This window comes from Sus scrofa, chromosome 16 (genome assembly GCF_000003025.6).
Source record: "Sus scrofa isolate TJ Tabasco breed Duroc chromosome 16, Sscrofa11.1, whole genome shotgun sequence".
NCBI lineage: Eukaryota > Metazoa > Chordata > Mammalia > Artiodactyla > Suidae > Sus > Sus scrofa.
The window spans coordinates 4,042,468-4,067,669 of NC_010458.4; the positions used below are offsets into that span (position 1 = coordinate 4,042,468).

The following is a 25,202-nucleotide window of genomic DNA, read 5'->3' on the forward strand; positions in this document are numbered from 1 at the left end:
GTTCCTACTGTATAGCATAGGGAACTATATCCAATCTTGTGATAGAGCATGATGGAAAATAAAATGAGAATGTATATATGTATGTGTGTGTGTGTGTGTGTGTCTGTGTGTGTCTGTTTGAGTATGACTGGCAGACTGGGTCACTTTGCTGTACAGCAGACACCACACTGTAAATCAACTGTACTTTAAAAAATGTTTTATTAAATCACAAAAATAAATAAATGTATGAATAAAAACCCAGCCACATAGATCAATGGAAAAGAAAAGACAGCCCAGAAATGAACCGACACTTATATGGGCCATGAATCCACAACCAAGGAGCTAAGAATATACAATGTGGAAAAGAAAGTCTCTTCAACAAACGGTGTTGAGAAAACTGGGCAGCTGCATGCAAATGCAGCAAACTGTGCTACTCATACCATGCACAAAAATAAATTCGAATGGATTAAAGATATAAATTTAAGACCTGAAACCACAAAATCAGAAAACATAGGCAGTACGTACACTCTTTGACATTGGTCTTAATATTTTTTGGTTATGTCTCCTCATCCAAGGGAAACAAAAGCAAAAACAAACAAATGGGACTATATCACAGTAAAAACTCTTGCCTGTTGAAGAAAACTATCAACTAAATGAAAAGACCACCTCCTCTTGAAAGATATTTGCAAACAAAACAGCCAATAAGGGGTTAAATCCAAACTACAGGGAAAATTCATACATCTCAACAACAAAAAACCAAAAGGCCTGATTAAAAAATGGGCAGAAGGGAGTTCCCACTGTGGTGCAGTGGAAACAAACTGGACTAGGAACCATGAGGTTGCGGGTTCAATCCCTTGCCTTGCTCAGTGGGTTAAGGGATCCGGTGTTGCCATGAGCTGTGGTGTAGGTTGCAGACACGGCTTGGATCTGACATTGCTGTGGCTCTGGTGTAGGCCGGCAGCTACAGCTCCGATTAGACCCCTAGCCTGGGAACCTCCATATGCCGAGAGTGCAGCACTCAAAAGACAAAAAGAACCCCCCCCCAAAAAAAAAAAAAAAAAAAACGTGGACAGAGGGGCATTCTCACTGTGGCACAGTGGGTTAAGGATTCAGGGTTGCCATAGCTGTGACATATGTTGCAGCTCTGGCTTGAATTCAACCTTTGGCGTGGAAAGGTCCACATGCCATAGGTATGGCCCCTCTTCCCACCCTCTGCAAAATCGGCAGAAGTTATGAGTAAACATTTTCACAAAGAAACTTACAGACAGCAAACAGGGACATGAAAAGATATTCACATCACTAATCATCAGGGAAATACAAATCACAACCACGATGAGGAATTCCCTGGTGGCCTAGCAGTTTAAGGATCCAGCACTGTCAGTGCTGTGGCATGGGCTTGATCCCTGGCCTGAAAACTTTCACACACTGCAGGTACAACCAAATCAAAAACATAAAAACAAACAAACAAACAAAACAAAAAAAAACCACCAAACAACAAAAAACCCACAATGAGATATCACCTGATATTTTTCAGAATGGCTATTATCAAAAAGGCAACAAATAACAGCAAGACAAAAATCCTATTTACAAGGATTTGGAGAAAAGAACCTTTGTCCACTTTTGGTAGGAATGGAAATTGTTGCAGCCATTGTGGAAAATAGCATGGAAATTTCTCAAAAATTAAAAATAGAATGTCATATGATCCAGCAATTCTTCTCCTTGGTATTTATCCAAAGAAAATGAAAACACTAATTAGAGAAGATATATGCAACCCTATGTTCATAGCAGCATTAATTTACAATAGCCAGGACATGGAAACCACCTAAATGTCCATGAATGGATAAAGGTGTGAGATGTATATATATGTGTCTATATATATGATACATACATTTATGTATGCAATGGAATATTACTTGGCTACACCCACACATTTGTATGTATAATGAAATATTACTCAGCCATAAAAAAAGAATGAAATCTTGGTATTTGTGACATCATGGATGGACCTAGAGCAAATTAAGCTAAGTGAAATGTCAGACAGAGAAAGACAAATTATTCTATTCCTTGTATGTGGAATCAAAAAAACAAGCAATTAGAACAAAACAGGAACTGAGTTATGGATACAGAGAAGAAACTGGTGGTTACCAGAAGGGAGGAGTGTAGGAGGGAGGTAAGACATAGATGAGGGAGATTTGGTAGAAACTTCTAGTTGTGAAATAAATGAATCACGCATATGAAGTGCACAAAATGGGGAAAATAGTAAACAAATATGTAAGAACTTTGTATGGTAACAGATGGTAACTGGACTTATCATGGTGATCATTTTGAAACGTGCAGAAATATTCATCACTTTGTTGTATATCAGGAATCAACATAGTGTTGTAGGTCAGTTATACTTTGAAAGCAAACAAAAAACAAACTCATGGAAAAAGAGAGCAGACTGGTGGTTACCCGAGGCATGGGTGGGGGTGAGGTATCAGATGAAGGTGGTCAAAAGTTACAAACTTCCTATTATGAGATAACTAAGTACTAGGGATGGAATGTACAATATGGTAATTAACACCGCTGTATGTTACACATGAAAGTTATTGAGAGTAAATCCTAAGCGTTCCCATCATAAGGAGGACATTTTTTTCTATTTCTTTAATTTTGTATTGATATGAGGTGATGAATGTTCACTAAACTTACTGTGATAACATTTCATGATATATGTAAGTAAAATCATTATGCTGTACAACTTAAACTTACATAATGCTGTTGTATCTCAATAAAGCTGGAGGAAAAAATAAAAATAAAAAAATGTGTATTACTTAAGATGGCCTAGGTTAGCATTCTCAAAGTGTGGTCTGGACATATTTTCAGTGGTTCTGTGAGGTCAAAATCAATTTCAAAATCAAGTATTCAATACTAAAATGTTATTTGCTTCTTTCATTCTCAATCTCATGAATGTAATGTGGAGTTTTCTAGAATGCGATATTGCAGCTCTTTGAATGCAGAAGCAGACCAAAAAATTCCGCTTTGTTCAATTAAGCCAGACCTTGAAGAGATTTGCAAAGACTGAAAGAGTGCTACCTCTTCTCATACGTCTTGTTTTTGGAAAATAGTTATTTTTCATTAAGATGTTATTATGTTAATGAATGACATATTCATGTATTTAAAAAATTTCTCAGTTTTAATATCTAAAACAGTAAATATCAATATATAGAGCCCATATAAACAAGAGCTTACTGAAGGCACTGTTTTAAAAGGTAGACTTTTTTATTATTCAACTATGGTTAGGTCAGTAAGTCAGGAGACAACTATCACTGAAAGGGGAGTCTGTTCCCAAAACAAGGGCCTGCCATGTCACACAGGGCCACACAGGAAGCAGTGGTCAGTGAGGAGAAAGCACAGGTTAGAGCCTTATTGTGGTTTTCGCAGAAGAACAGGCAAGGCAGGGTAAGTGGCTTTAGGAGTGGCTGGTTTGAGTACTTTCAGCAGGCTCTATGGTGTAGGGCTGTTCTAGGGTTTCCTGTATCTGGCCCTGGGGTGATTAGAACAGGTGAACACAGATACCTTGGAGATACTTCAGGTTTGGTCCCACACTACTGCAATAAAGCCAATGTGGCAATAAGGCCTCATGAATTTTTCAGTTTCCACCGCATATAAATGGTAAGTTTATACTATAGTCTATTAAGTGTGCAGTATTGTGTCTAAAAAAAAAAGACAATGTATATACCTTAATTACAAAGTAACATTGCTGGAAAAATGGCACTGAAAGACTTGCTCAGGGCAGGATTGTCCCAAGCCTTCAATTTGTAAAATATGCAGTATCTGTGAAGTGCAATAAAAAAGACTTATCCCTGTATTGGCCCAAAGTGTAAGAGCCCTGTGAGAGCCGGATCAGGTGGGTGGTTGTGGGGAGAGAGTATGGTTTTGGATCAGTTAATTTGCACATGAAAGGTGTACTCCAGGGGAAGAGTTTGTTATCTCTAGGAATCAGCTAGTCCTCAAAGGGGCAGTTTCTCGTGGGCCAGCAAGGTTCCTGATGTCAGGGCATCAAGAATATAGAAAGTAGGAAAAATATAGCCGATGAAGATCCTTAATAGTTCTTACGAGTGTAAAGATGTTTCAGACACAAAATGTTTGAGACCTTCTGGCCTAGGTCATGCATAAAGATGCCCCGTATCGCACTATCTTAACAGAAACAGAGAGGTTTTTTTGTTGTTGGTCAAGCGAAGTCATCACACTTTTCTGAAGGGACGAGTCATTCCTTGGGATATGTGGAAGACTGGTTCCCGACCCCTCAAGGATATCAAACTTTATGGATGCTCAAGTCCCTTTTATACTGTGGTACAGTCAGCCCTCTCTGAGAATGTGGAACCTGCAGACACAAAAGACCTCCTGTACAAAGAATATCAGAACATTTTTAAAAAGTCATATGAGGAGTTCCCGTCGTGGCGCAGTGGTTAATGACTCCGACTAGGAACCATGACGTTGCAGGTTCAATCCCTGGCCTTGCTCAGTGGGTGAAGGATCCAGCGTTGGCGTGAACTGTGGTGTAGGTTGCAGATGTGGCTCGGATCCCGTGTTGCTGTGGCTCTGGCGTAGGCCAGCAGTTGCAGCTCTGATTTGATCCCTAGCCTGGGAATCTCCATATGCCATGGGAGTGGCCCAAGAAATGGAAAAAAAAAAAAGTCATGAGAACAAAGAAAAATAATTTATTTTCGTTTCATGAGAAATTCCCTATATTTACTTTTTTTCCCATGAATTAGTGAAATTTCATCACTTCATAGGAAGAGTTCAGGGATGGAGGCTTGGAAATTTCTGACCTTTAGGACAATTATGGATGAAAACAATGCAAAGGGGAAGAAAGACCTTACTTTTTGTTTAGATGCTGAAAGGGGGAAGGTTGAAGAGATGGAAAAAGAGACCCTGATGGAAATCCTGGAGGAGGCGAAAGGTCCAGGGAGGGAATGGTCTGAAGGAGGAAGACAGACGCTGCTTCCTGGAACACTGGCTGGAGAGGAGGAGGAGGAGAAGGTGCCCTTGAAGATGTTAGAAGGAGAGAAGCTGAGCAGAGTCTACCCTTTTTTTTTATTTTATTTTTTTTATTTTCCCACTGTACAGCAAGGGGGTCAGGTTATCCTTACATGTATACATTACAATTACAGTTTTTCCCCCACCCTTTGTTCTGTTGCAACATGAGTATCTAGACATAGTTCTCAATGCTATTCAGCAGGATCTCCTTGTAAATCTATTCCAAGTTGTGTCTGATAAGCCCAAGCTCCCGATCCCTCCCACTCCCTCCCCCTCCCATCAGGCAGCCACAAGTCTCTTCTCCAAGTCCATGATTTTCTTTTCTGAGGAGACGTTCATTTGTGCTGGATATTAGATTCCAGTTATAAGTGATATCATATGGTATTTGTCTTTGTCTTTCTGGCTCATGTCACTCAGTATGAGATTCTCTAGTTCCATCCATGTTGCTGCAAATGGCATTATGTCATCCTTTTTTATGGCTGAGTAGTATTCCATTGTGTATATATAAGAGTCTACCCTTAATGGCACTAATTTTCTCTACAAATCCCAGGCAAGTTCATTACTGGAGGTGAGGCAGGCAGGGAATGATGAAGGTTTAGGATTCAGGAGGCCCATTCAGCGATTGGGAAAGGGAGCGGACCAAGAACATACAACAGGTGATGGAGCAGAACTAAAGGCCCAGCTCTAGTAACTGCATGAAACACATGGCAGTTTACCTTTTCTAACTGGGCTTCTTAACCCTGGCATTGAGCAGAGAAGGGGTCAGAGTGAGTATAGGGAACTCATGTTTATTGAGAGGCAGTGAGAGTGAGGGTTCAAAGCACAATCTTTGAAGCCAGCTGGCCTGAGTTAAAATTTTCACTCTGTCATTTACTTTCCCATTCAGTAAAATGGGGAAAATAATAGTCTTGTGGTGGTGGGTTTTTATTTTTTGGGTTTTTTTTTAGGGCCACACTTTTGGCATATGGAAGTTCCCAGACTAGGGGTTGAATCAGTTATAGCTGCTGGCCTAGGCCACAGCCACATGGGATCTGAGCCTCGTCTGTGACCTCACTACAACACTCGGCAACTATGGATCCCCAGCCCACTGAGTGAGGCCAGGGGTCAAACCTGCATCCTCACGGATACTAGTCTGATTCATAACTGCTGCACTACAATGGGCACTCCTTGTGGTGTCATCTTAATGCAGTAATAATGGTTTTGTAGCGTTGTTTTGAAGACTAAAAGACTATATGCTGTGGATTTTCTTTCCAGGCCCCTGCTGGGGGGGCATTCAGAGACCCACTTAAGGTTTCATGTTTTCACACTTACGAGAATGTTGAACTCCTGAAAGGGGGTGGTTGCGTTGCTCCCCAAAGGCCTGAAAGCTCAGTATTTGCTCAGCCTCAAGACCCAAGACAGAGACATTACTGGTCTAATGGACAGGGGAAACTTACCTGTGTGAAGCAGGGTCCTGGAGTCACTCCCCACTGCAAGCGGCAAGCAGCGAGCGGGACATAACAACTGTCTTCATTTCCTGGGGGGAGGGAAGGTTAGCACTTATAGGGGGACTCGATGCCAGATTGGCTTATTGGTTACCAGGGAAACCACAGAGCAGCCCGCCCCTCACTGCCCCTTTGATGAGCTATCAAGGTGGAGGTATTCTGATCTCAAAATTACAACAGTCACGAGTTGGGGCTGGGCGCAAGTACATAGGCCTTTATTGAGGAGGGAAGGTCCGACAGGTGAGCAGGGTGCAGATGAGGCAGGCAGGGGATGGACACAGAGCAAGAGAACAGCCATCTTGGGGGCTCTGACCATTCAGGGACAAACTGAGCTCCTCTGCCCTCCCTGCCCACTTCCTTCAAGGGCACACCCTGTTCAGGGCCCTCAGGAGCCTCTGTCATTGTGAAGGGAATAGGAAGCGAGTTTACCTGGTTCTCCCTTGTTCTGTTTCCAAACCATATTTCAGCATGATCTCTAAGCCACGTCCCTCAGGCCTTTATTTTGTATCTCAAACACCTGTTTTAGAAGCAAGCCACACCCTGCCTCTTGAGTCCTGCTCTAATAATCCTGGTCTACCCATTCACCCACTGGCCCTCCAGAGAGGTACCTCTGGATCACAGGGAGAGGCATGTATGTGGAAGATGCAAAAGACAAATGCATAAATATAGATTTTTTTAAAAAAATCTTTTTACCTACTACCTCTCTTAATTCTCTTGTGAGCAGGTGTTTTTATCCCTCTAAAACACCCAGTGCTGATGAGCAGAGAGATTACGAATGTGCTCAGGGTTACACAGCTGTTAATTGTCAGCAAAGTAATTCAGTTCTCTGCCTGTGCTCTTCCACCTCCGTGCTCTGCACTGCCTCAAAGGGCTGCACTGGTCCTGTGTCTGGGGGTGGGGTGGAGGGCTGAGGGCTGGAGGCACTGGAATACGAGGTGTTGGTGAGAGTAAAACAGCATAGGCCAGAAGAGAAGGGGGCTCCATGTGCAGAGAAGGGGGGAGCTGATGGGGGAAAGCAAAGAAGTGGAGGAGCTGGAACCACAATGAAATGGATGTGCAAGTGGGGAGGGGAAAGGAGGAGCGACTTTGACATTGTGGGATGGGAAACTGACAATTTTAAGGGGTTCACTTCTGGATGGTGACAAGGTCTAGAGTATAGCCTTGCTTAAGTTACTGAAGAGAAGCAGAACACCACTGGTGTGGAGGACACTAAGAACTGTGAGTTTCAGCTGTTTTGAGTGAAAGCTGGAAAAGAGATCTGAGATCAGAGTCCTTTACTGTCTGAGAGTGATCTTGGAGTTGATGAAGGGTAGGCAGGGGCCCCGTAGCAGAAGCCCAGGGCTGGTACATGGCCCGAGCCTCGCAGGAAGAGGAAGACTGCAGGGACAGAAAGGATCTCATTTTTTTCTTTCTTTCTGCTTTTTATGGCCACACCTGTGGCACAGGGAAGTTCCCAGGTTAGGAGCTGAATGAGAGCTGCTGCTGCCGGTCACAGCCACAGCCACAACACCACCAGATCCTTAACCCCCTGAGTGAGACCAGGGATCCAACCTGCATCCTCATGGATACTGGTCAAGTTTGTTTCCATGGAGCCACAATGGGAACTTCTGAACCTTGTATTTCAATTGTAGCATGTGGCAGCTCTTATACACGACTCTGTAGAGTCCTCGAAGCAACCTGATGAGATGCATACAGGGCAGCAAATAGGCCTTCTCCGGGAAAACCAACTGCAAAGTGTCAGCCCTGGGACTCAGACCATGTCTCCTGACTTGATCCACACTGGCTGTAGTTTGCCCTGAGAGCATTGTTCCTCTATGCACTATTCACAGTATATCAACCTCTTAGACAGAACACTTTTAGCCTCTACACAGAAAAACAACATTTGTCTAAGTCTCCTTCACCCTTGACTCCGTGCTAGAAATCTCCAGGCTATCAGCAGTGGGAAAGCGAGGCTGGACCACTGGGAACTTATAGTGAGGTTCTTATGCTGCCATCTAGTGTTCATGGTTGGACTTGTTCACAAAGCTTTGGCTACAAATATTCTGAAAAAGAAATTAAGGAAATTGCAAGTAGCTGATTAATTTTGCAAAGGAATAGATATTAAAACACCTAATATTTTTCTTTCCCTGCCAGGAAGATTTCTTAATCTGGCCTCATGATTACCCTGAGGGCTAGACGAATGCAATGAATTATTTCATTGCATAAAACAGAAATTATGACCTAGTGAAGTTCAAGGCTATTTTAAAATGAACACTTTCTTTTAAGGTCTTGGATCACCTGGTATAGTGAAAAGATCATGGAATTTGGTGTCCGAGGTATCTGGGGCATTCAGTCTTCTCTCAGTGGGACGGTGTATGCAGATGTACTTCATAAATTGTAAGATGTTAAGCAAAAGTATTAGATATATGCTATTATTGCACAAATACACATCCATATCCTTGACACACACCTCCCTTCTTTTTCTTTCTTTTTTTTTATTTTTATTTTTAGGGCTAAACCCGAGGCATGTGGAAGTTCCCAGGCTAGGGGCCAAAGGAGCTATAGCTGTTGGCCTACACCACAGCCACAGCAATGCCAGATCCAAGCTGCATCTACAACCCACACCACAGTTCATGGAAATGCCAGATCCTTAACTCACTGAGCAAGGCCAAGGGAGCAAACCCACATCCTCAAGGATACCAGTCAGGCTTGTTTCCACTGAGCCACAAAGGGAATTCCCACACCTCCCTTCTAAGCCTCATAACATAAGAGTTGCTACCTAGATTTTACATCTGAACAAGTTGAGGCTCTTCATGAAGTTTACATGACTTGCCCGAGGTCATAGAGTTAGTTTTCCCTTTGCTTTACTACATTGCCACTCATATAAGGCATTAATATGAATTCATTCAGCAGAAATTTATTAATGATCACTGGTACCATCTATTAGGTTAGGTACAAGGTATATAAAGATTTACGCATGTTAGGAACCGAATGTTTGTGTCCAACTGAAATTTGTATGTTGAAGCCCTAACCCCTACTGTGACATTTGGAGATGGAGCTGTTATGGAAGTAAAGTTAAATGAGATCATAGGGTAGGAGGCTGATCCAATAGGATTATGCCCCTGTAAGAAGAGGAGACCAGAGTTCTCTGGTGGCTCAGTGGGTTAAGGACCTGGCATTGTCACTACTCTGGCTCTGGTTACTGCTGTGGCATGGGTTCAATCCCTGGCCCAGGAACTGCCACATGCCATGGGCACAGCCAAAACAAAGAGGAGAGACCAGAGCTTGCTTTCTCTTAGCAGGCAGGAGCAGAGGGAAGGCAACTGTGTGCAAGCCAGGAACAGAACTCTCACCAGGACCTGACCGTGCTGGCAATCTAATCTCACTTTTAGCTCCAGAACTGTGAGAAAGTTAATTTTTGTTGTTTAAGCCACCCAGTTTATGGTATTTTGTTGTCAGCACAGCCCAAGCCAACTAAGGCAATGAATAGCCCAAGCTGCTTCCAGCTGTGTCAGGGAAATCAATAGTTAAACTACAACCCAGGTGACTGAGATAGATGTATGGACACTTCATATTTCTAAATGTTTGCTTTAGAGACAATCCTGATGACAGCTGAGACTGGTGGTGACAGGCTACTGCAGATGTCAGACAGCTCTCAACTCAAATGCATTTCAGAGACGACCTCTTACTTAGAGGTATCGTGTCATTAATAAACACGGGCTTTCTCACAGAACCCTGTGTGTAGGAGATGGAATAGAGTCACAGAACCAGTGACTGGATGTGTCCTGGATTCTGGTTCAAGAACAGAACTTCTGGTCCTCAGCTGCCACTTCTATAAAATGAAAGGGGTTTGATTAGCTGTCATCTGAGGCAGTCATCTGAATATTTTTGCCCACTTTCTCCCTTAAAAGAGTTTTGAAACACTGTTTCCACATTTGAAAGTTGACATCTAAAACTTTCCATTAGAAATTTCACTTTATAGGATGTAACTTCCATTGTATTATAAATCTTGGCATTTTAAAATAAAATCATCACATGACTCGTGTCTCTAATACATCTAAATAATATATTTATTAGACACTCACTATCATTCATAAAAAACGTTGTGGTCTGTGCACTTGGGTGGGCAAAGAATTTCCGGACTCATGTCAAGGTACAAAGAAAGAAGAGTTTATTGAGCATGGCAGGGTGAAGAGAAAGTAGAGTTTACTGAGATAAGAGATGCTGCAAGCGCAGGAGGACAACAATCAGGGAGAGCCGACCGGGGCGTGTGGTCATGTCTGTTTTTACAATCCAGGGAGAGGAGAAGTGTGCTATGCCTGCTGACCTGCTGATTTGTTGGGGAAAGAGGAGTCTTATGATACACTTGCTGAGTAGCTGGGGGCCTATAGGTGTGGGGTGAGGAGTGGGCCACATGCCTTTCCTAGTAGGGGTCAGGAAGGAGTAGGCCAGGTTGCTCCAGGTGAGGGAGGGTGCCTTACAATGAGAAGTGTGGGGCGATGATAAAGGTCTGGTAATTCTTATCTTGGCCAGAGGCTTTGAGTTGTATTCCCTTGCAGGCGCCTTAAAGTCCAACAAAAGAGACTGCATTTTACATCATTCCTTTTTCTTACTGAAATCTTATTTCCACTCCATTCTCCATTCCCAGAATTTTAGGTAATGCAGTATATTTTTATGTTTTAAAGTCTTTTATTACTGTGAATTGACGTTTGTCACTTGCCATCAGTCTCTATACTGAGTAAACGTGAGCCACCGCAGCTGCCGACCTGCAGCACCCCCTGAGCAGAGCTCAGAGTGGAGACCAGGAGTGGGGCACTCCCGCACAGCTGGTAAGTGGCCCTTGTGTAGCCCAAGCAATAGAGGTAACTCACTTTGAAGACCATTATTTTATTTATTTATTTTTTAATGGCCATACCTGCAGCATATGGAAGTTCCAGGAATCGGGGTCAAATCTTGGAGCTGCAGCTGAGGCCTACACCATAGCCACAGCAACACTGGATCCGAGCTGCATCTGCAACCTGTGCCACGGCTTATGGCAATGCAGGATCCTTAACCCACTGAGTGAGGCCAGGGATCGAACCCAAATCCTCATGAGACAACAGCAGGTCCTTAACCTGCTAAGCCACAAAGCGAACTCCAAAAGACCATTATTTTAAAGCAGATTCTAGCTGACAAGGTCTTTGGGAAATAATGCAGTGATAATGAAATTATGTAGCCTTATCTTCTGAAGAAGACCTAGTCAACTGCCTTCTAAAATTCTGGACTAAGGAAAAACAAAAAATTAATGTGACAAAACATTAGCAAAAGATCCGGAAAGCCCTTGTTACTTTGTCAGCAATATCCTGCTATGATTTTTTAAGGCATAGTTGACAACCTACCTTATCACAAATAGAGATTTTGGTAACAGTAGAGTGATGTTCTTCCCTCTGTGATGGAGATAAGATGAGCTTGTATGAAAATCATCAACCTAGCATCAGGTTACTCTAGGAGGTGAAGGTTTCCCATAATACAGCATAGAAATGACAAAGACTCTCTTCCTTACCTATATTCTCTTAGGAAACTTCTTCACTTTGTGTCTTTAGCACTTTCTAAATTCCACTGTGCAGTATGAATGATGGACTTCCTTTCCAAATGAACCCAGATGTTTGTCCTAAAAAGGTAAGTATCAAGAAGTAGTCTATGCTACTATCTTAGTCACCTTGGGCTGCCATGACAAAATATCATAGACTGAGCAGCTTAAACAACAGAGGTTTCTTTTCTCACAGTTCTGGAGGTTCGGAAATCCAAGATCAAGGTGCTAACCAATTTGGTTTCTGGCAAGAGCTTTCTTCCTGGCTTGCACATGGCTGCCTTCTGTGTCCTCTCTGGCAGACAGAGAAGTCTGGTGACTCTTCCTCTTTTTTTTTTTTTTTTTTTTTAAGAGCTGCACCCACAGCATATGGAAGTTCCCAGGCTAGGGGTCAAACCACCGCTGCAGCTGCCAGCCTATGCCACGGCCACAGCAACACCAGATCTGTGCTGCGTCTATGACCTACACTACACCTCATGGCAATGCTGGATCCTTAACCCACTGAGCGAGGCCAGGGTTCAAACCCACATCCTCATGGATGCTAGTCAGGTTCATCACAGCTGAGTCACAATGAAAACTCCTCTTCCTCTTATAAGGGCTCTACCCCATGACCTCATTTAACCTTCATCACCTCCATACAGGCCCTATCTCCAAATGTCTTAGTTTAGGCTGCTACAACGAACTACCACACACTGGATGGATTAAACAACAGAAATTTATTTCTTACATTTCTGGAGACTGGAAATCCAAGATCAGGGTACCAGTATGGTTGAGTCCGGGTGAGAAATTTTTTTCTGGCTTGTAGACTGCTAACTTCTTCTTATACCCTTCACCTGGTAAAGAGCAGAGGAAGAGCAAAATTTCTTGTGACTCTTTTTAAAATTAATTAATTTTATTTTTTTGTATTTATAACTTTTAAATTGAGAAATAGTCAATTTACAATGTTTCAGGTGTAGAGGAAAGTCATTCAGTTATATATATATATATATATCTTTATATATATATTTTCAGATATTTTTCCATTATGTTATCGTAAGTTCCCTATGCTATACAGTAGGTCCTTGTTGTTTAATTATTTATTTTTTGCTTTTTAGGGCTGCACCTGTAGCATATGAAAGTTCCCAGGCTAAGGGTCGAATCGGAGCCACAGTTGCTGGCCTACCACTGTCACAGCAACGCCAGCCAAGCCATGTCTGCAACCTATACCACAGCTCACGGCAATGCTGGATCCTTAACCCACTGAGCAAGGCCAGGGATTGAACCTGCATCCTCACAGATACAATGTTTGGTCAGGTCCTTAACCTGCTAAGCCACAACGGTAAATCCTATGTTTAGTTTTTTAAGGAACCTACATACTGTTTTCCATAGTGGCTGCACAAATTTACATTCCCTCAAACAGTACACAGGAGTTTCCTTTTCTTCACACCCTCTCCAGCATTTATTATTTGCAGACTTTTTGATGATGATCACTCCGACCAGTGGGAGGTAATACCTCATTGTAGCTTTGGTTTGCATTTCTCTAATAACTAGTGATGCTGAGCATCTGCGCATGTGCCTACTGGCCATCTGTATGCCTTCCTTGGAGAAATATCTATTTAGGTCTTCTGCCCATTTTTTGATTGGGTTTTTTTTGTTTGTTTGTTTTTTGATAGTGAGCTGTGTGAACTGTTTGTACATTTTAGAAGTCAATCTAAACCAACAAGTTGGTTGCTTGCTGCAACATTGTTTGCAAATATTTTCTCCTCATATGTAGGTTGTCTTTTAATTTTGTTTATGCTTTCCTTTGCTGTGCAAAAGCTTTTAGGTTTAATTAGGTCCCATTTGTTTACTTTTGCCTTTGTTTCCATTACTCTAGGGAACAGGTCCAAAAAAATATTGCTGTGATTTATGTCAGTGTTCTGCTTAGATTTTCCTCTATAAGTTCCTATACTCTGAAAACTATAAAATGCTTAACAAAGAAATTGAAGACAACACAAACGGATGGAAAGATAGACCATTTCTTGGATTTAAAACATCAGCATTGTTAAAATGACAATACTACCTAAGGTGATCTACAGAGTCAATGCTAACTGTATCAAATTAGCAATGGTATTTTTCACAGAACTAGAACAAAATTTTCTAGATTTGTATGGAAATACAAAAGAACCCAAATAACTAAAACAATCTTGAGAAAGACAAATAAAGCTCCCTGGCTTCAGATTATACTACAAAGCAATAGTCATCAAAACAGTATGGTACTGGCACAAAACCAGACACAGAGATCAAGAGAATAGGATAAAAACCCAGAAATAAACCTATGCACTTATGGTCAATTAATCTACAACAAAGGATATGAGAATATATAGAATGGAGAAAAGACAATTTCTTCAATAAATAGTGCTATAAGAACCAGACAGCTCCATATCAAAGAATGAAATTAGAACACTCTCTAACACCATATTAAAAATAAATTCAAGATGGATTAAAGACCTAAGTGAAAGACTGGGTACTCTCGTGATTCTCATAAAAGCATTAATCTCATTCATGAGGGTTCCACCCTCCTGATCATCTGATCCTAATTACCTGCTAATGGCCCCACCTCCTAATACCATCCCCTTGGAGAATAGGGTTTCAACACATGAATTTTAGGAGGACACAAATATTCAGTTAATATCACCAGATATAAGTCATACTGGGGGTTAGGGCTTCAACATATGCATGGGGGGGCATATTCAGTCCATAGCAGGTACTAAGGGCATGGAATTCTATTTTACGGCTCTTCAAAAAAATTATCATATGCCTGAATCATTTTTTTAGGATGAAATTCTCTTTAGCTGGAGGCATAAGACTGGTTTAATACTTTTCCAGAATTCCAAGTCTTTGTACAACATCATTCTCTGTCATCTCCTTATACATGAAATGGTTTCAATTTCATGATAAAATTTCATTATGACTGAATTTCATACTTCTCCCAAGAAAAACTCTTGGGGACAATTTTGGGGGTTTCCAGGTAAACTATTACTACTGCAAGGTATTTTTTAATGGACTATTTCCCCATAAAGTTATTTCTTCTAGTCTCAGAACTACGAAGACACAGTAGCCCCCACAACAAAATCCTGATAAAAAACAATGAGCATTCCACAATCAGGAAACATGCTAAAAACAGGGGTCCTTGAAATAAATACTCAGGTATTCTTACAGTAGTTAATTTCTAAGTGAAACTAGCAACACTTCCTTCCAAGCTTGAGTACAGTGCATAAACCTATGAAACAAGAATAAGCTAAAAAGTACCTTTCCTGTGACGACTTTAGGAACCGATGTACAGAATACCCTTGAAGTCTATTTCTTATTGCTGTGACATTGGGAAATTCCATAAAGTAAAAATATGTTTTGACCTTGCTGTAAAATAGGAGTTTATGGTATTGAAAGGGTATATATGCATATAAATTGTACTAAGTTCCTTACAGAGAATTAAAAAAAAAAATCAATCCAACCAACCAACACTAACAGCTCAGTAGTATTCTTCATGAGCATTTACTCTAAGTAAGGGCTGAAATGTTCAAAGGAAAGGAACATAGAATCTTTCATGCATTAACTATTGTAGGCAAGACCACTGAAGAAGTAAGTATACTAGTTTGAGATGGTTCAAAATATTTTACCAAGTCTAAGCATTTACAAATTATACCACAATTTTACTTTTATTAGTTATATAATTTAGGAATGTTTGACTCTAAGAGGAAGAGGTAAACTATCTGTAATTGTCTCTAGCAATGTTATTATAAGCTTTTACTTAGGCTTATAGAATTTGTTATTATTTATTCATCTTGATGTAACAGTAAGTTAAGTGTAATTATATCATAGTTCATGGGCCTACTTCTCACAGCTTCCTCTAAGAACCTCTGATTTAGTTTTTATTTAACACATTTGTTCTCTGATAATTTAGTTCTATATGCTGATAAAAAATTTGGACATTCCCAATATGCATATACACATTAAAAATACACACATACCTCTATGTTAGGCAAACTATAAAACATAGACACAGTAGATTTTTAAAGGATTACAGATGAAATAATTAACATTTACATTTAAACCTTTCTTTTGAAGTACAAAATAAGGACAGTATGATTAGACATTCTTCCTTATTTTGGAAAGTCTTGATTTATAATTGCATGACATGGTGATTTGAGTTTCATTTTTTTCTAATATAACAGATGGGGGAATAGTTTTAGATTTATAGAGCGACAGATAAGACAGTACAGAGTGCCTATATACCCTGTTCTCATCCTATTACTAACATCTTACATTAGTATGGTTTATTTATTACACTTAATGAACCAATACTGATCCATTATTAGTCAATAAAGTCCACAGTTTATTCAGACATCCTTTGTTTAACCTAATGTCTTTTTCTGTTCCAGGATCCCATCCAGAATACCACATTACATTCAGTTGCTGTGTCTCCTTAGGCTCCTCTTGACTTTTTGAAGACTACTGGTTAAGTAATTTTTAGGATGCCCCTCTAATGCAATGTGTAATTTGTCTAGTGTTCTTCTCATAATTAGACTGTGGCTGTGAATTTTTGGAAGATCACAGAGGTGTGGTGCCATTTTCATCCAATCATATCAAGGTTATATATCAGCAACATGATTTATTACTGAGCTCAGGTTACATGGCCCATTAGCAAGCCAAAAGCTGTTTCTCAAAAGGAGAGTCATTATCTTCAGAGGATGGCAGGGCTTTGCTCCAAAATCCTAAGGGTCTGCATTGATTCATTTACATAGGTATTTGTCAAAGACTCCAAAATCATCTCTACTTACCACTTCAAGTAACATTGGACCTACTGAATCTTACTATCCAAGAAGCAGAGCAACTTATACAACAACCTGGACCTGCTGCAGAGACTTCTCTCTCTAGGTCTTATGCATTTTTTTTTTTAAAATAGTAGGAGAGGCCAGATATAACAACTTATCCTTCATGTTAGATATTTTAATATACCTCACTCCCCTGGATCACTAGAAATTTCACTGAGATAGAAAGCCTCTGGATTTGGGGGGACTTATTTCCTATCCTCTGACACACAAATTTCTTACCAACATGTATATAGTAATTGCTACTTCCTGCCTACCAGGACCAATCAGCATATCAACATTAATGTGATGGACCAGCATGATGTTCGTGGATGTGGAAGAGGTAGGGGAAGGGAAGGAGATCCCTTCAGACTAACTCATGTCACAAGGCTGAAGAGATGATATAGCCTGTGGTAGGACAGTGAAGGTGTGTTGCTAGCCTTGCCAGCTGATTCCTTCTAGTCATCTTTTCAACACATATAACGGAAAAAAGCAATGATCAGATCAATAGCTGCATACCTGGTACTAGGAATGAAACCACATCTGGAATAGCAGTGCAACTGGAATTATCAATAATCAGATTTACAGAAACCCACTGTCATTCTCGAAGATGCCATCTGTATTCTGCACTTGACAAATAGGTGGGCTGCAGAGGGATGTGGTGGGTATCACAAAGCTTGCAACTTTCAAGCCCTCCATAAATGTGGTATTGTTTACAGGTAGAAACAGTTCTAATGGCTTCCATTTGTCCATTCCTATAGTAACAGCCTTCACTCTACAGGTCAGGAGACCAATGTGGGGATTCTGCCAGCTGCTGAATATGTCTTTTTTTTTTTTTTTTTTTTTTCAAATGCATTCTGGAACCGGGGAAATAAGCACAGGATGTGTTCGGAGACTTGGTGGGGCTAATGTAAGATGAACTTGAACTAAAATTCCACTGATCACTTGACCTTCACAAGTCCCTACTCTGATAGGTAGACACAGTGATGTTTTGGGTTTCCACAAATTACTTCTAGGTCATAGACATTGTCTACAAATCCCCCCAAAGTCTGGTTATTTCCTTTGCACCAATGCACAGTCACTCTACTGGATGGTTACAGGATCTTTTTGGGAAGGCTGGGAAAAAATTAATACTGTACACTTTGGACAATGAAGTAGGGTCCTTTCTCAAGAAGACCTGGCCTCCCCTTCAATCAAAGAGTTCTGGAAACGTAAATTGGCTCAAGTCTGAGAATTGATTGAGGGGCTGTGATTTTATGTTTCAGCGATGCAAGTTTGGATTTCTAGGTTCATAGACCTAGACATTTTCTGTTTATAAAGAAGAACTGGCAATCATCCATTTATTTCTTTTCTAGGGATACCATGATCGATCAGCCAACACTACAAGTCTCTGGAGTCAGACAATCCTAATTACTGCTTTGCTCAGTCGTTCACTACAGTAACCACACTGGTCCCTACCTACCACCCTGAGGTCCCATTATCCCCACTGCATGTAGGAATCCCAGTTTGATGCTAACAGTTTTCATTGAAGGATACGTCTGAACAGACAAGAGCAGCAGTTGCAGATCTCTTTAAGATGCTGGGGCTCACTTCACAAATTATTTCTCACTGTCATGGTGAAGGGTAATGTCTTCTGAATTATCCTGAGGTGGGTGAGAAGGTCTTACATGATAAATCCACTCTAGGGTCCCCATCTTCCCAAGTCTTTAGATATCTTCCTCGATACAGTATCCTAGGCAGTTCTGGTACTTCAACTGCATTTAGTGTAGGCACTTTTGGGTGGAACGAAGTCATGTGATCCATGGTGTTTTCATGCAATTCCTTCTCACAGTGGGTCTACTGGGCTCTCAAATCCATTTTGTGGTTACTTTCTCAGTTCCATAGGCACAATAGGAAGAAAAATACTTAGCAACCAAACTATTAAGCTTTTTCTAGCTCTTTGAAGTAAAGTGTATCTGCTTAGTAGCCCTTATCAATAAATTTGCCCTGATAATATTTTACAATTTTTCACTTAAAAATTTTTTTTATTATAGTTTATTTACATTGCTATGTCAATTTCTGCTGTATGATCCTTCACTTTTATCTCTGTTAGTTTCCCTGCTCTGTTACTGCAAAATAACACAAACTGAGTGGCTTAAAACAACAGGAATTTATTCTCTCATGGTTCTTGAGACTAGGTATCTGAAATCAAGTTGTCAGCAGGGCCATGCGCCTTCCAAAGCCCCTTTGGAATGATCTTTGACTTTTCCTAGCTTCTAGCAGCTCCTGCCATTTCTTGGCTTCTAGCAACATCACCCTAACCTCTGCCTTCATCTTCCCATGTCCTCACTCCTGTTTCTATGTATCTCGGCATTTTCTCTTATATAAAGATACCAGACATTGATTTTCACCCAATCTAATCCAATCTGACCTAATTTTAACTGATTGCATCCTCAAAGAACCTATTTCCAAATAAGGTCACAGTGAGTTTCCAGTTGGAATGAATTTTAGGGTACACTAGTCATCCGCTATAATCCCACACCCTTACTATCAATACAAAATTTAACTGCATAGTCTTTTGTATGCTATGCATTTTTAAAGCATGTGTATTTATCACTCTCAAAATGAAAGGGTAAAACCCACCATAGTTCTTTGCCTTAAAATGCAAGGATTCTTTACATCCAGTTTCTCCCTTTGATGCCCATTAGCACTTAGTCTCCCTAACACTGGTCCGTCTTGCTCTTTCCCAATCTTTTCTCTAACTGTAGTGATCTTTCAAGGAAGATCAAGGTCTTTAATTAACTGCAGGTGACTTTTTGAGATCTGGTCTCCAGCACCCTTCTCCCAGTTTCATCTTTCAATAAAATACCCTGTTTTGAACCAGTTTTGCCCCAGAGCTACTTGTAGGTTTCTGGATTGCCCATACCAATCCCTTCCCCATTATTTGGTCCTGAGCTCTTTGCTTTAGTAACACTTCTAGCACTTTCGACTGCTGCCCATCTTTAGCGGCTACTCTATTTCCTCCCTAAAGCTGAAACATTTTGTCTTCTGATGTCTGAAGTCTGCTAGTATTTTTCCTTTGCTGTTGCTCCTTCCTAAATCAAATTTCAAATTTTATTTTAAAGAACGTGGTCCAAGAATACACACTGTGCTGTGCTGGCTCACCTGCTGTGTCGAACCATGTCGCCCTTCTCACCCTCACGGAAGGAAGGGGCTGTAACTCCCTGCCCTGGGGCGACAAGCCCGACCCCACACCAGAAGCCTCCGGTCTCTGAGCTCGGGGCGGGTGGTGACGGGACAGCCACGGAGGGAGGCCTAGCAAGTTGCATATCACCCACCCGGGCACATCCCTTGCTCTTTAGCTGAGGAAGCCAGCCAGCGGAGGGAGAAACTCGGAAGCCCAGAGCGACACTGTAAGGTGCCCCCAAACGTCAGCGCCCTTCGCACCCCAGGCCGGACTTCTTCCTCACCGAAGAGGTAGCCCACCGCTCGTCCAGTCCCTTTTCGCTTCCTCACACCCCAGGACTCGAGGACAAGCAGCGGACGGGACTGTCAGCGCGACGAACGCGCGCCGAGAAGCCCGGGCGGCCAGCGGCGTGCGGAGGCGGAGCAAGCGCAGAAAAAGCCTCGCGTGGGCGGTCCTGGCCGCAGGCCGCTAGGCGGGCGCAAGCGCATGCGCAGGCGCCTCGTCGCCGGGCTCCCCGCCGCCTCTGGCCGCGCCCCCTCGCCGCGGGTTAGAGGCCACGGGGCGGGAGGTGGTGACGCGCGCGGAAGCGGCCGGTGCACCCACCCGAGCCCGCGGGCAGCAGGGCGGCAGCGGCCACGGCCGGGCGCCCCGAAGGGTGGGGCCCCGGGTCGCTCGAGAGCGGCTGAACCCCCGCGGCGCCGCCGGCGGCCCCATGCGTCGGGGGACCATGCCTCAGCCCGGAGCGTGGCCGGGCGCGAGCTGTGCCGAGAAGCCGGCGTGGGAGGCGGGGGCCGCGGCACCGGAGGGCGGGAAGGCGGCAGCCGGCGGGCCGCCGCGGGCCGCGATGCGGTGCGCAGCCGAGCAGTGAGTGAGGGGCGCGGGCTGGGGCCGGCTGGACGGGCGGGGGCGCCGGGCTCCGTCCCGTAGGGGAGGCTGTGGGTGGGCGGGAGAGTAGCCAGGGGGAGGCTTCTTCGCACCTTGTTTTCTAAGTAAGGTCATGGGCGACGAGGAATTTGAAGCCCCTTGTATCGTGTCTGAGTACAAAAGTTTTTCCGGAGGGCGCTTCTTAAAATCCAGGTTATCCGGTGCCTCCATCCCCTTTTTTGATCCCTCTATAGCTTTTAAAGCTAAAGAACGCTCCAGAGTCTTGGGGAACAAACTTCAGAAGCATATTACAGCTCCCTTCCATGAGATCTCTTCTCCAGCCTGGTGCGGGAAGGAAGTAAGGTTGTCCCTGTCACAGCCACGGGGAAGCTGAGCCAGGCGACATGTTTGTTCTTGGAAGGCAAGTCGCGGCTTGATGAGCGTCCCACCTGTTGGACAGACTTTGGACGGAGGCTGACCCAATTGTTTTGCCTGTTAGCTGCTTAACTAGGTGTCTCCAACCCCCTATATTTTTAAATACCAAAGGCAGTGCTGGTTAGATCAATTATTTATTGAACCGTAAAGAAGGCAGTGTAAATCAAAGGAGTTTAGAGTTTCTGCAAAGATCTGGGGGTTGGGGGCGGGGGTTGGAAGCAAAATTTAAAGTAGAAGACCGAAACTTTACTGCACTTTCAAGTTCTGGTCACATATAAATGCCTTTGGAATTCCAAAAATGACGGAAGCTCTCAAATAAGCAGTTTGACAGATACCTTAATTGGCCAAAAAGTGCCCTAAAAGTGTGCCATTTCCTAAAAAGGGGTGGGGGGCTGTTATTGCAGATAATGTATTAAAATAATTCTTGCTTGCCTGGTTCTTTACTGTGGGGTTTGGCATTCTCATTTCTTGAATACCCACACCCCTTGGGATAATAATATGTGCACTAAGTGGGTAAACAACCCACTGAGAAAGATTTAGAGCAGGAGGTCTTAAATTCCTGCTCACAGGAGCTAAGCAGATAACCTGAGTGAGTGAGTGAAGCTGGCCAGGTGTAGAACATGGATTCCTGGGGAGCTGGGTTTGTTGGGGCCAAGGTCGGCTAAGTTCCAGCTTATAATTGCCAGATATCCTATGTTTGAAGAATCCAGATATTCTAACTTTTATTGGAAATGTCCTGATTTTTAAATAGCATTTTATCTTATTCTTTTCTTCTTATGGCCACACCTGTGGCATATGGAAGGTCCCAGGCTAGGTGTCTAATTGCAGCTGCAGCTGAGGCCTATGCCACATCAACACCAGATCTGAACAGCATCTGCAGCTTATACTGCAGCTTGTGGCAGCCCTGGATGCTGAACCCACTGAGCGAGGCCAGGGATCAAACCTGCATCCTCACAGACACGATGTTGGGGCACTTTTCTTAACTGGCTGAGCCACAGCTGGAACTCCTTTTTTTTTTTTTTTTTAAATTGAAACCACTGTGCAGGCCCACTTGTGAGCTGATATGACTTGTGGCTGCAGTTTTGCTCCCAGGGTTTGAGCCCTGCCTTGGGCTCTATAGCTGGTAAAGCGGGGGTTGGGAGGTGGTCTTTTGCCTCTGCCCCTTCCCAGCCTATGCTGGTTTCTGACTGCTGCTGCCAGGCTGGCTGCTGCTACCTCTCATGCCCCAGTGGTCTGAGCTGTGTCCCCACTTAGAGGCCCTGGCCCTCAGATGCTGCTCCTCCTCCTCAGTCTTTTTATGCCCCCTGGGAAATGCAAAAATTTTGAAGTCAGAACCAAGGTACCCAAAATATTATTAGAGTTATTTGACAAGTTTTTCTGCTTGGATGTGGTTCCCAGAGTCTGAGCACCTGGGGAAATGGGTCATGGTACGAAAGGTACACTGTCCCCTGATGAAAAGATTTTGTGGCATAGATTCCTCTTCTGTCTACTGTCAGTAGAATCATAGGCTTAGAGCTGAAAGGAACCTAAAAACCCCAGGCTAGGTTTATCATTTTACAGTTTAGGAGACTGAGTTGCAGATTTGATAGGTGCAGCTGGGCCAGGAAGGTGCAGGGAATAGGTTTCAGGGCTGTGTTCACTGGGTGGTGGCCTCCTGCATACCTTTTCTGGCTTCCTCTGCAAAACTAGGCAGAGGGATGTGACTTAGAATGACTATAGCCTTCACTTTTTTTTTTTCCCCCCTGAAATAGATGTTCCAGTTTGCCATTTATTTTGTAGTTTAATTTCTTTTCTTCCTACTTTTGTTGTCTTTGATGACCTCACTTTCTTTTTAACTCTCACAAGAGAACAAAGGGGAACAAAGGAAAGGAGGTGAAGGTAACTTCAAACGTCAGCTTCTGAACCACACAGCTACGTTTTGGGCTTTCTTAGTATCTGGACAGTGGAGGGTTGCTCTGTGATATTTTCTCAAGGGCTAGAGAAACTACTGCAGCATATAAACATTGCTTATTATATAATGTGTGCATGTCAGTTCTTAAATGTATATATGCATACTGATTATTGACTGTTGATTTAAATAAATAGTGTAATACTTGAATTAGGCCCTAAAATAGTTTTTAAAGCCTTGTGTTTTTCTGTCATTGGGGCCAAATCCTGGCTTCCCACCCATAGAGTTGGGTTTGCCTTGCACAGGAATATGAAACACCATAAAATGCAGGTATTTTGAGATACCCTGCAGGATCTGTTTATTACATTCAGTGAACAATTATGAATACAAATCGTAGCTCACCTTTTGCAGCCGTTATACATTTGGGATGTGACTCTCTGAGGGGTGGGTAGGGGAAGGGACAGCTCATTTCCTAGACAACACTGTAGGTTACCTGCTTCTTTTGACTGAACTCACCGGGAGAGAAATGGGGAAGAAAGACACAAAAGTCACATGGATGAGCTGCTTTCTACATCTCCTCTTCCTTTCCTTTTCCAGTTCTCTTGAGAGCTGTCAGCCCTTTGACAAGCCCTACAAATGGCTCACGAGATGACTTAGGGCCCCCTTTTCTACACTTAATTTTTTTTTTTTTTTTTTTTTTCTGGCTGCACCCATGGCATATGAAAGTTCCTGGGCCAGGGATAGAATCCTTTGGCAATGCCAGGTCTTTTAATCCATGCCTCCACAGCAGCCTGAGCCGCTGCATTCAGATTCTTAACCCACTGTGCCAGGGTGGGACCTCCCCCTTTTGTAGAAGCATTGGGTCAGCGCAGGTTTAGTTGACTTTTTTGGAAACCTCCTCACTCCTCCTATCAGCACGACTCTTAGACTCCATCTCCTGCTCACCTCACAGTTGAAACTTAGGCTGTCTACCTCGTGCTCTTCCCTAAGCTATGCTACAGTCCTTGGGGACTAGATAGACAGTGACCTAGATAGACAGGCTTAGGGAATTGAGAAGTGAGACTCCTCTGTCTGCCTGATGGTGGGACAGGGTTTGATTCTGGGGTCCATGGGCTGGCTGTGTGTGTGGGGGGGAGCATGCATCTGTGTACCCCTCTGAAAATAAAGGCAGAATTATATGTGTATGTTTTTTTTGGACTGAGGTTCTGAGGAAAGCTGTGGATTCTCAAAAGGGCTGTGAGCAACAGACTGTGAAACCCTTGTTCCTGGGTGTTGCTAAGTGTACTGTTGTGTGAATGTGTTTTCCTACTGACCTCACACCTTAGCCGCTCTGGGGGGCTATCTTTGATGGGGTAACAGCTACTCCCTCTTGTCCCTTCCCCGACCTGCTTCAGAGTTGAGATGTCTCTGAGAACCTCATTTGTTGAGGGTGTCAGGTTGTCCCCAGATACCTCTGGAAGTCACATGGAGAGGCATGAGCCAGTTGTGGAAAGTCCACTTGCAGAAAGGAGGTGGAATTTTGGCCTGGGTGCCGGTACTTTCCTGCATTTGATGTGTTGTTCGCTCATCTATACAACCACTAAGAGGTGGAGAAAGGCTGGGTTGAGTGGTCTTTGCTCTTCCTGTGCCTGTAGGACGGTGCACAGTGTCACAGTGGTTGACACTATCTCACCAACACTACCTGGGCCATTAGTCTTCGAGGACAGGCCACGTTAAGCATGAACTGCAGCGTTCAAGTCCAGAGAGCTAAACAAAGTCACACTCAGATTAGCTTTTTTAAGAAACCAAGGGGAACTTTGTGCAAACGTTCATAACGGCGAGTGATTAAAATCGTCTTGTTAGCTCTGCACGTATGTTAGAATTATGTGTTTACTTGTTATCAGAAATTGAAAACTTGGCTTCACAGAAATATCTTCTGCTTTACTGAGCTCTGTGTTTTTAGCTTATAGCTTTTGTTTTGGGGAACAGGATAATTGTATGTAGTAAGCAT

The 25,202-nt window shown here is 42.9% G+C and overlaps 1 protein-coding gene and 1 long non-coding RNA gene across 5 annotated transcripts in view; one reads left to right on the forward strand and one right to left on the reverse strand.

Moving 5' to 3' along the window:
• LOC110257250 overlaps positions 1 to 20,489 on the reverse strand; it is a 66,812-nt gene extending 46,323 nt beyond the window's left edge. Inside the window, exons 1-5 of one of the 3 annotated variants that reach the window (XR_002339614.1) lie at positions 20,004 to 20,489; positions 12,758 to 12,863; positions 12,004 to 12,111; positions 11,840 to 11,887; positions 6,435 to 6,514 (exon numbers count right to left, since the gene is read on the reverse strand). This is a non-coding gene — a long non-coding RNA (uncharacterized LOC110257250). The remainder of the gene's footprint in view (positions 1 to 6,434; positions 6,515 to 11,839; positions 11,888 to 12,003; positions 12,112 to 12,757; positions 12,864 to 20,003) is intronic. The other 2 variants (XR_002339612.1, XR_002339613.1) reach the window with 2 other exon arrangements.
• OTULIN (OTU deubiquitinase with linear linkage specificity) overlaps positions 20,570 to 25,202 on the forward strand; it is a 34,076-nt gene continuing 29,443 nt past the window's right edge. Inside the window, exon 1 of one of the 2 annotated variants that reach the window (XM_003133841.4) lies at positions 20,570 to 20,889. In XM_003133841.4, the coding sequence (XP_003133889.1) occupies positions 20,738 to 20,889 (152 nt within the window). In that variant the 5' untranslated portion in view covers positions 20,570 to 20,737. The remainder of the gene's footprint in view (positions 20,890 to 25,202) is intronic. The other variant, XM_013984697.2, reaches the window with a different exon arrangement.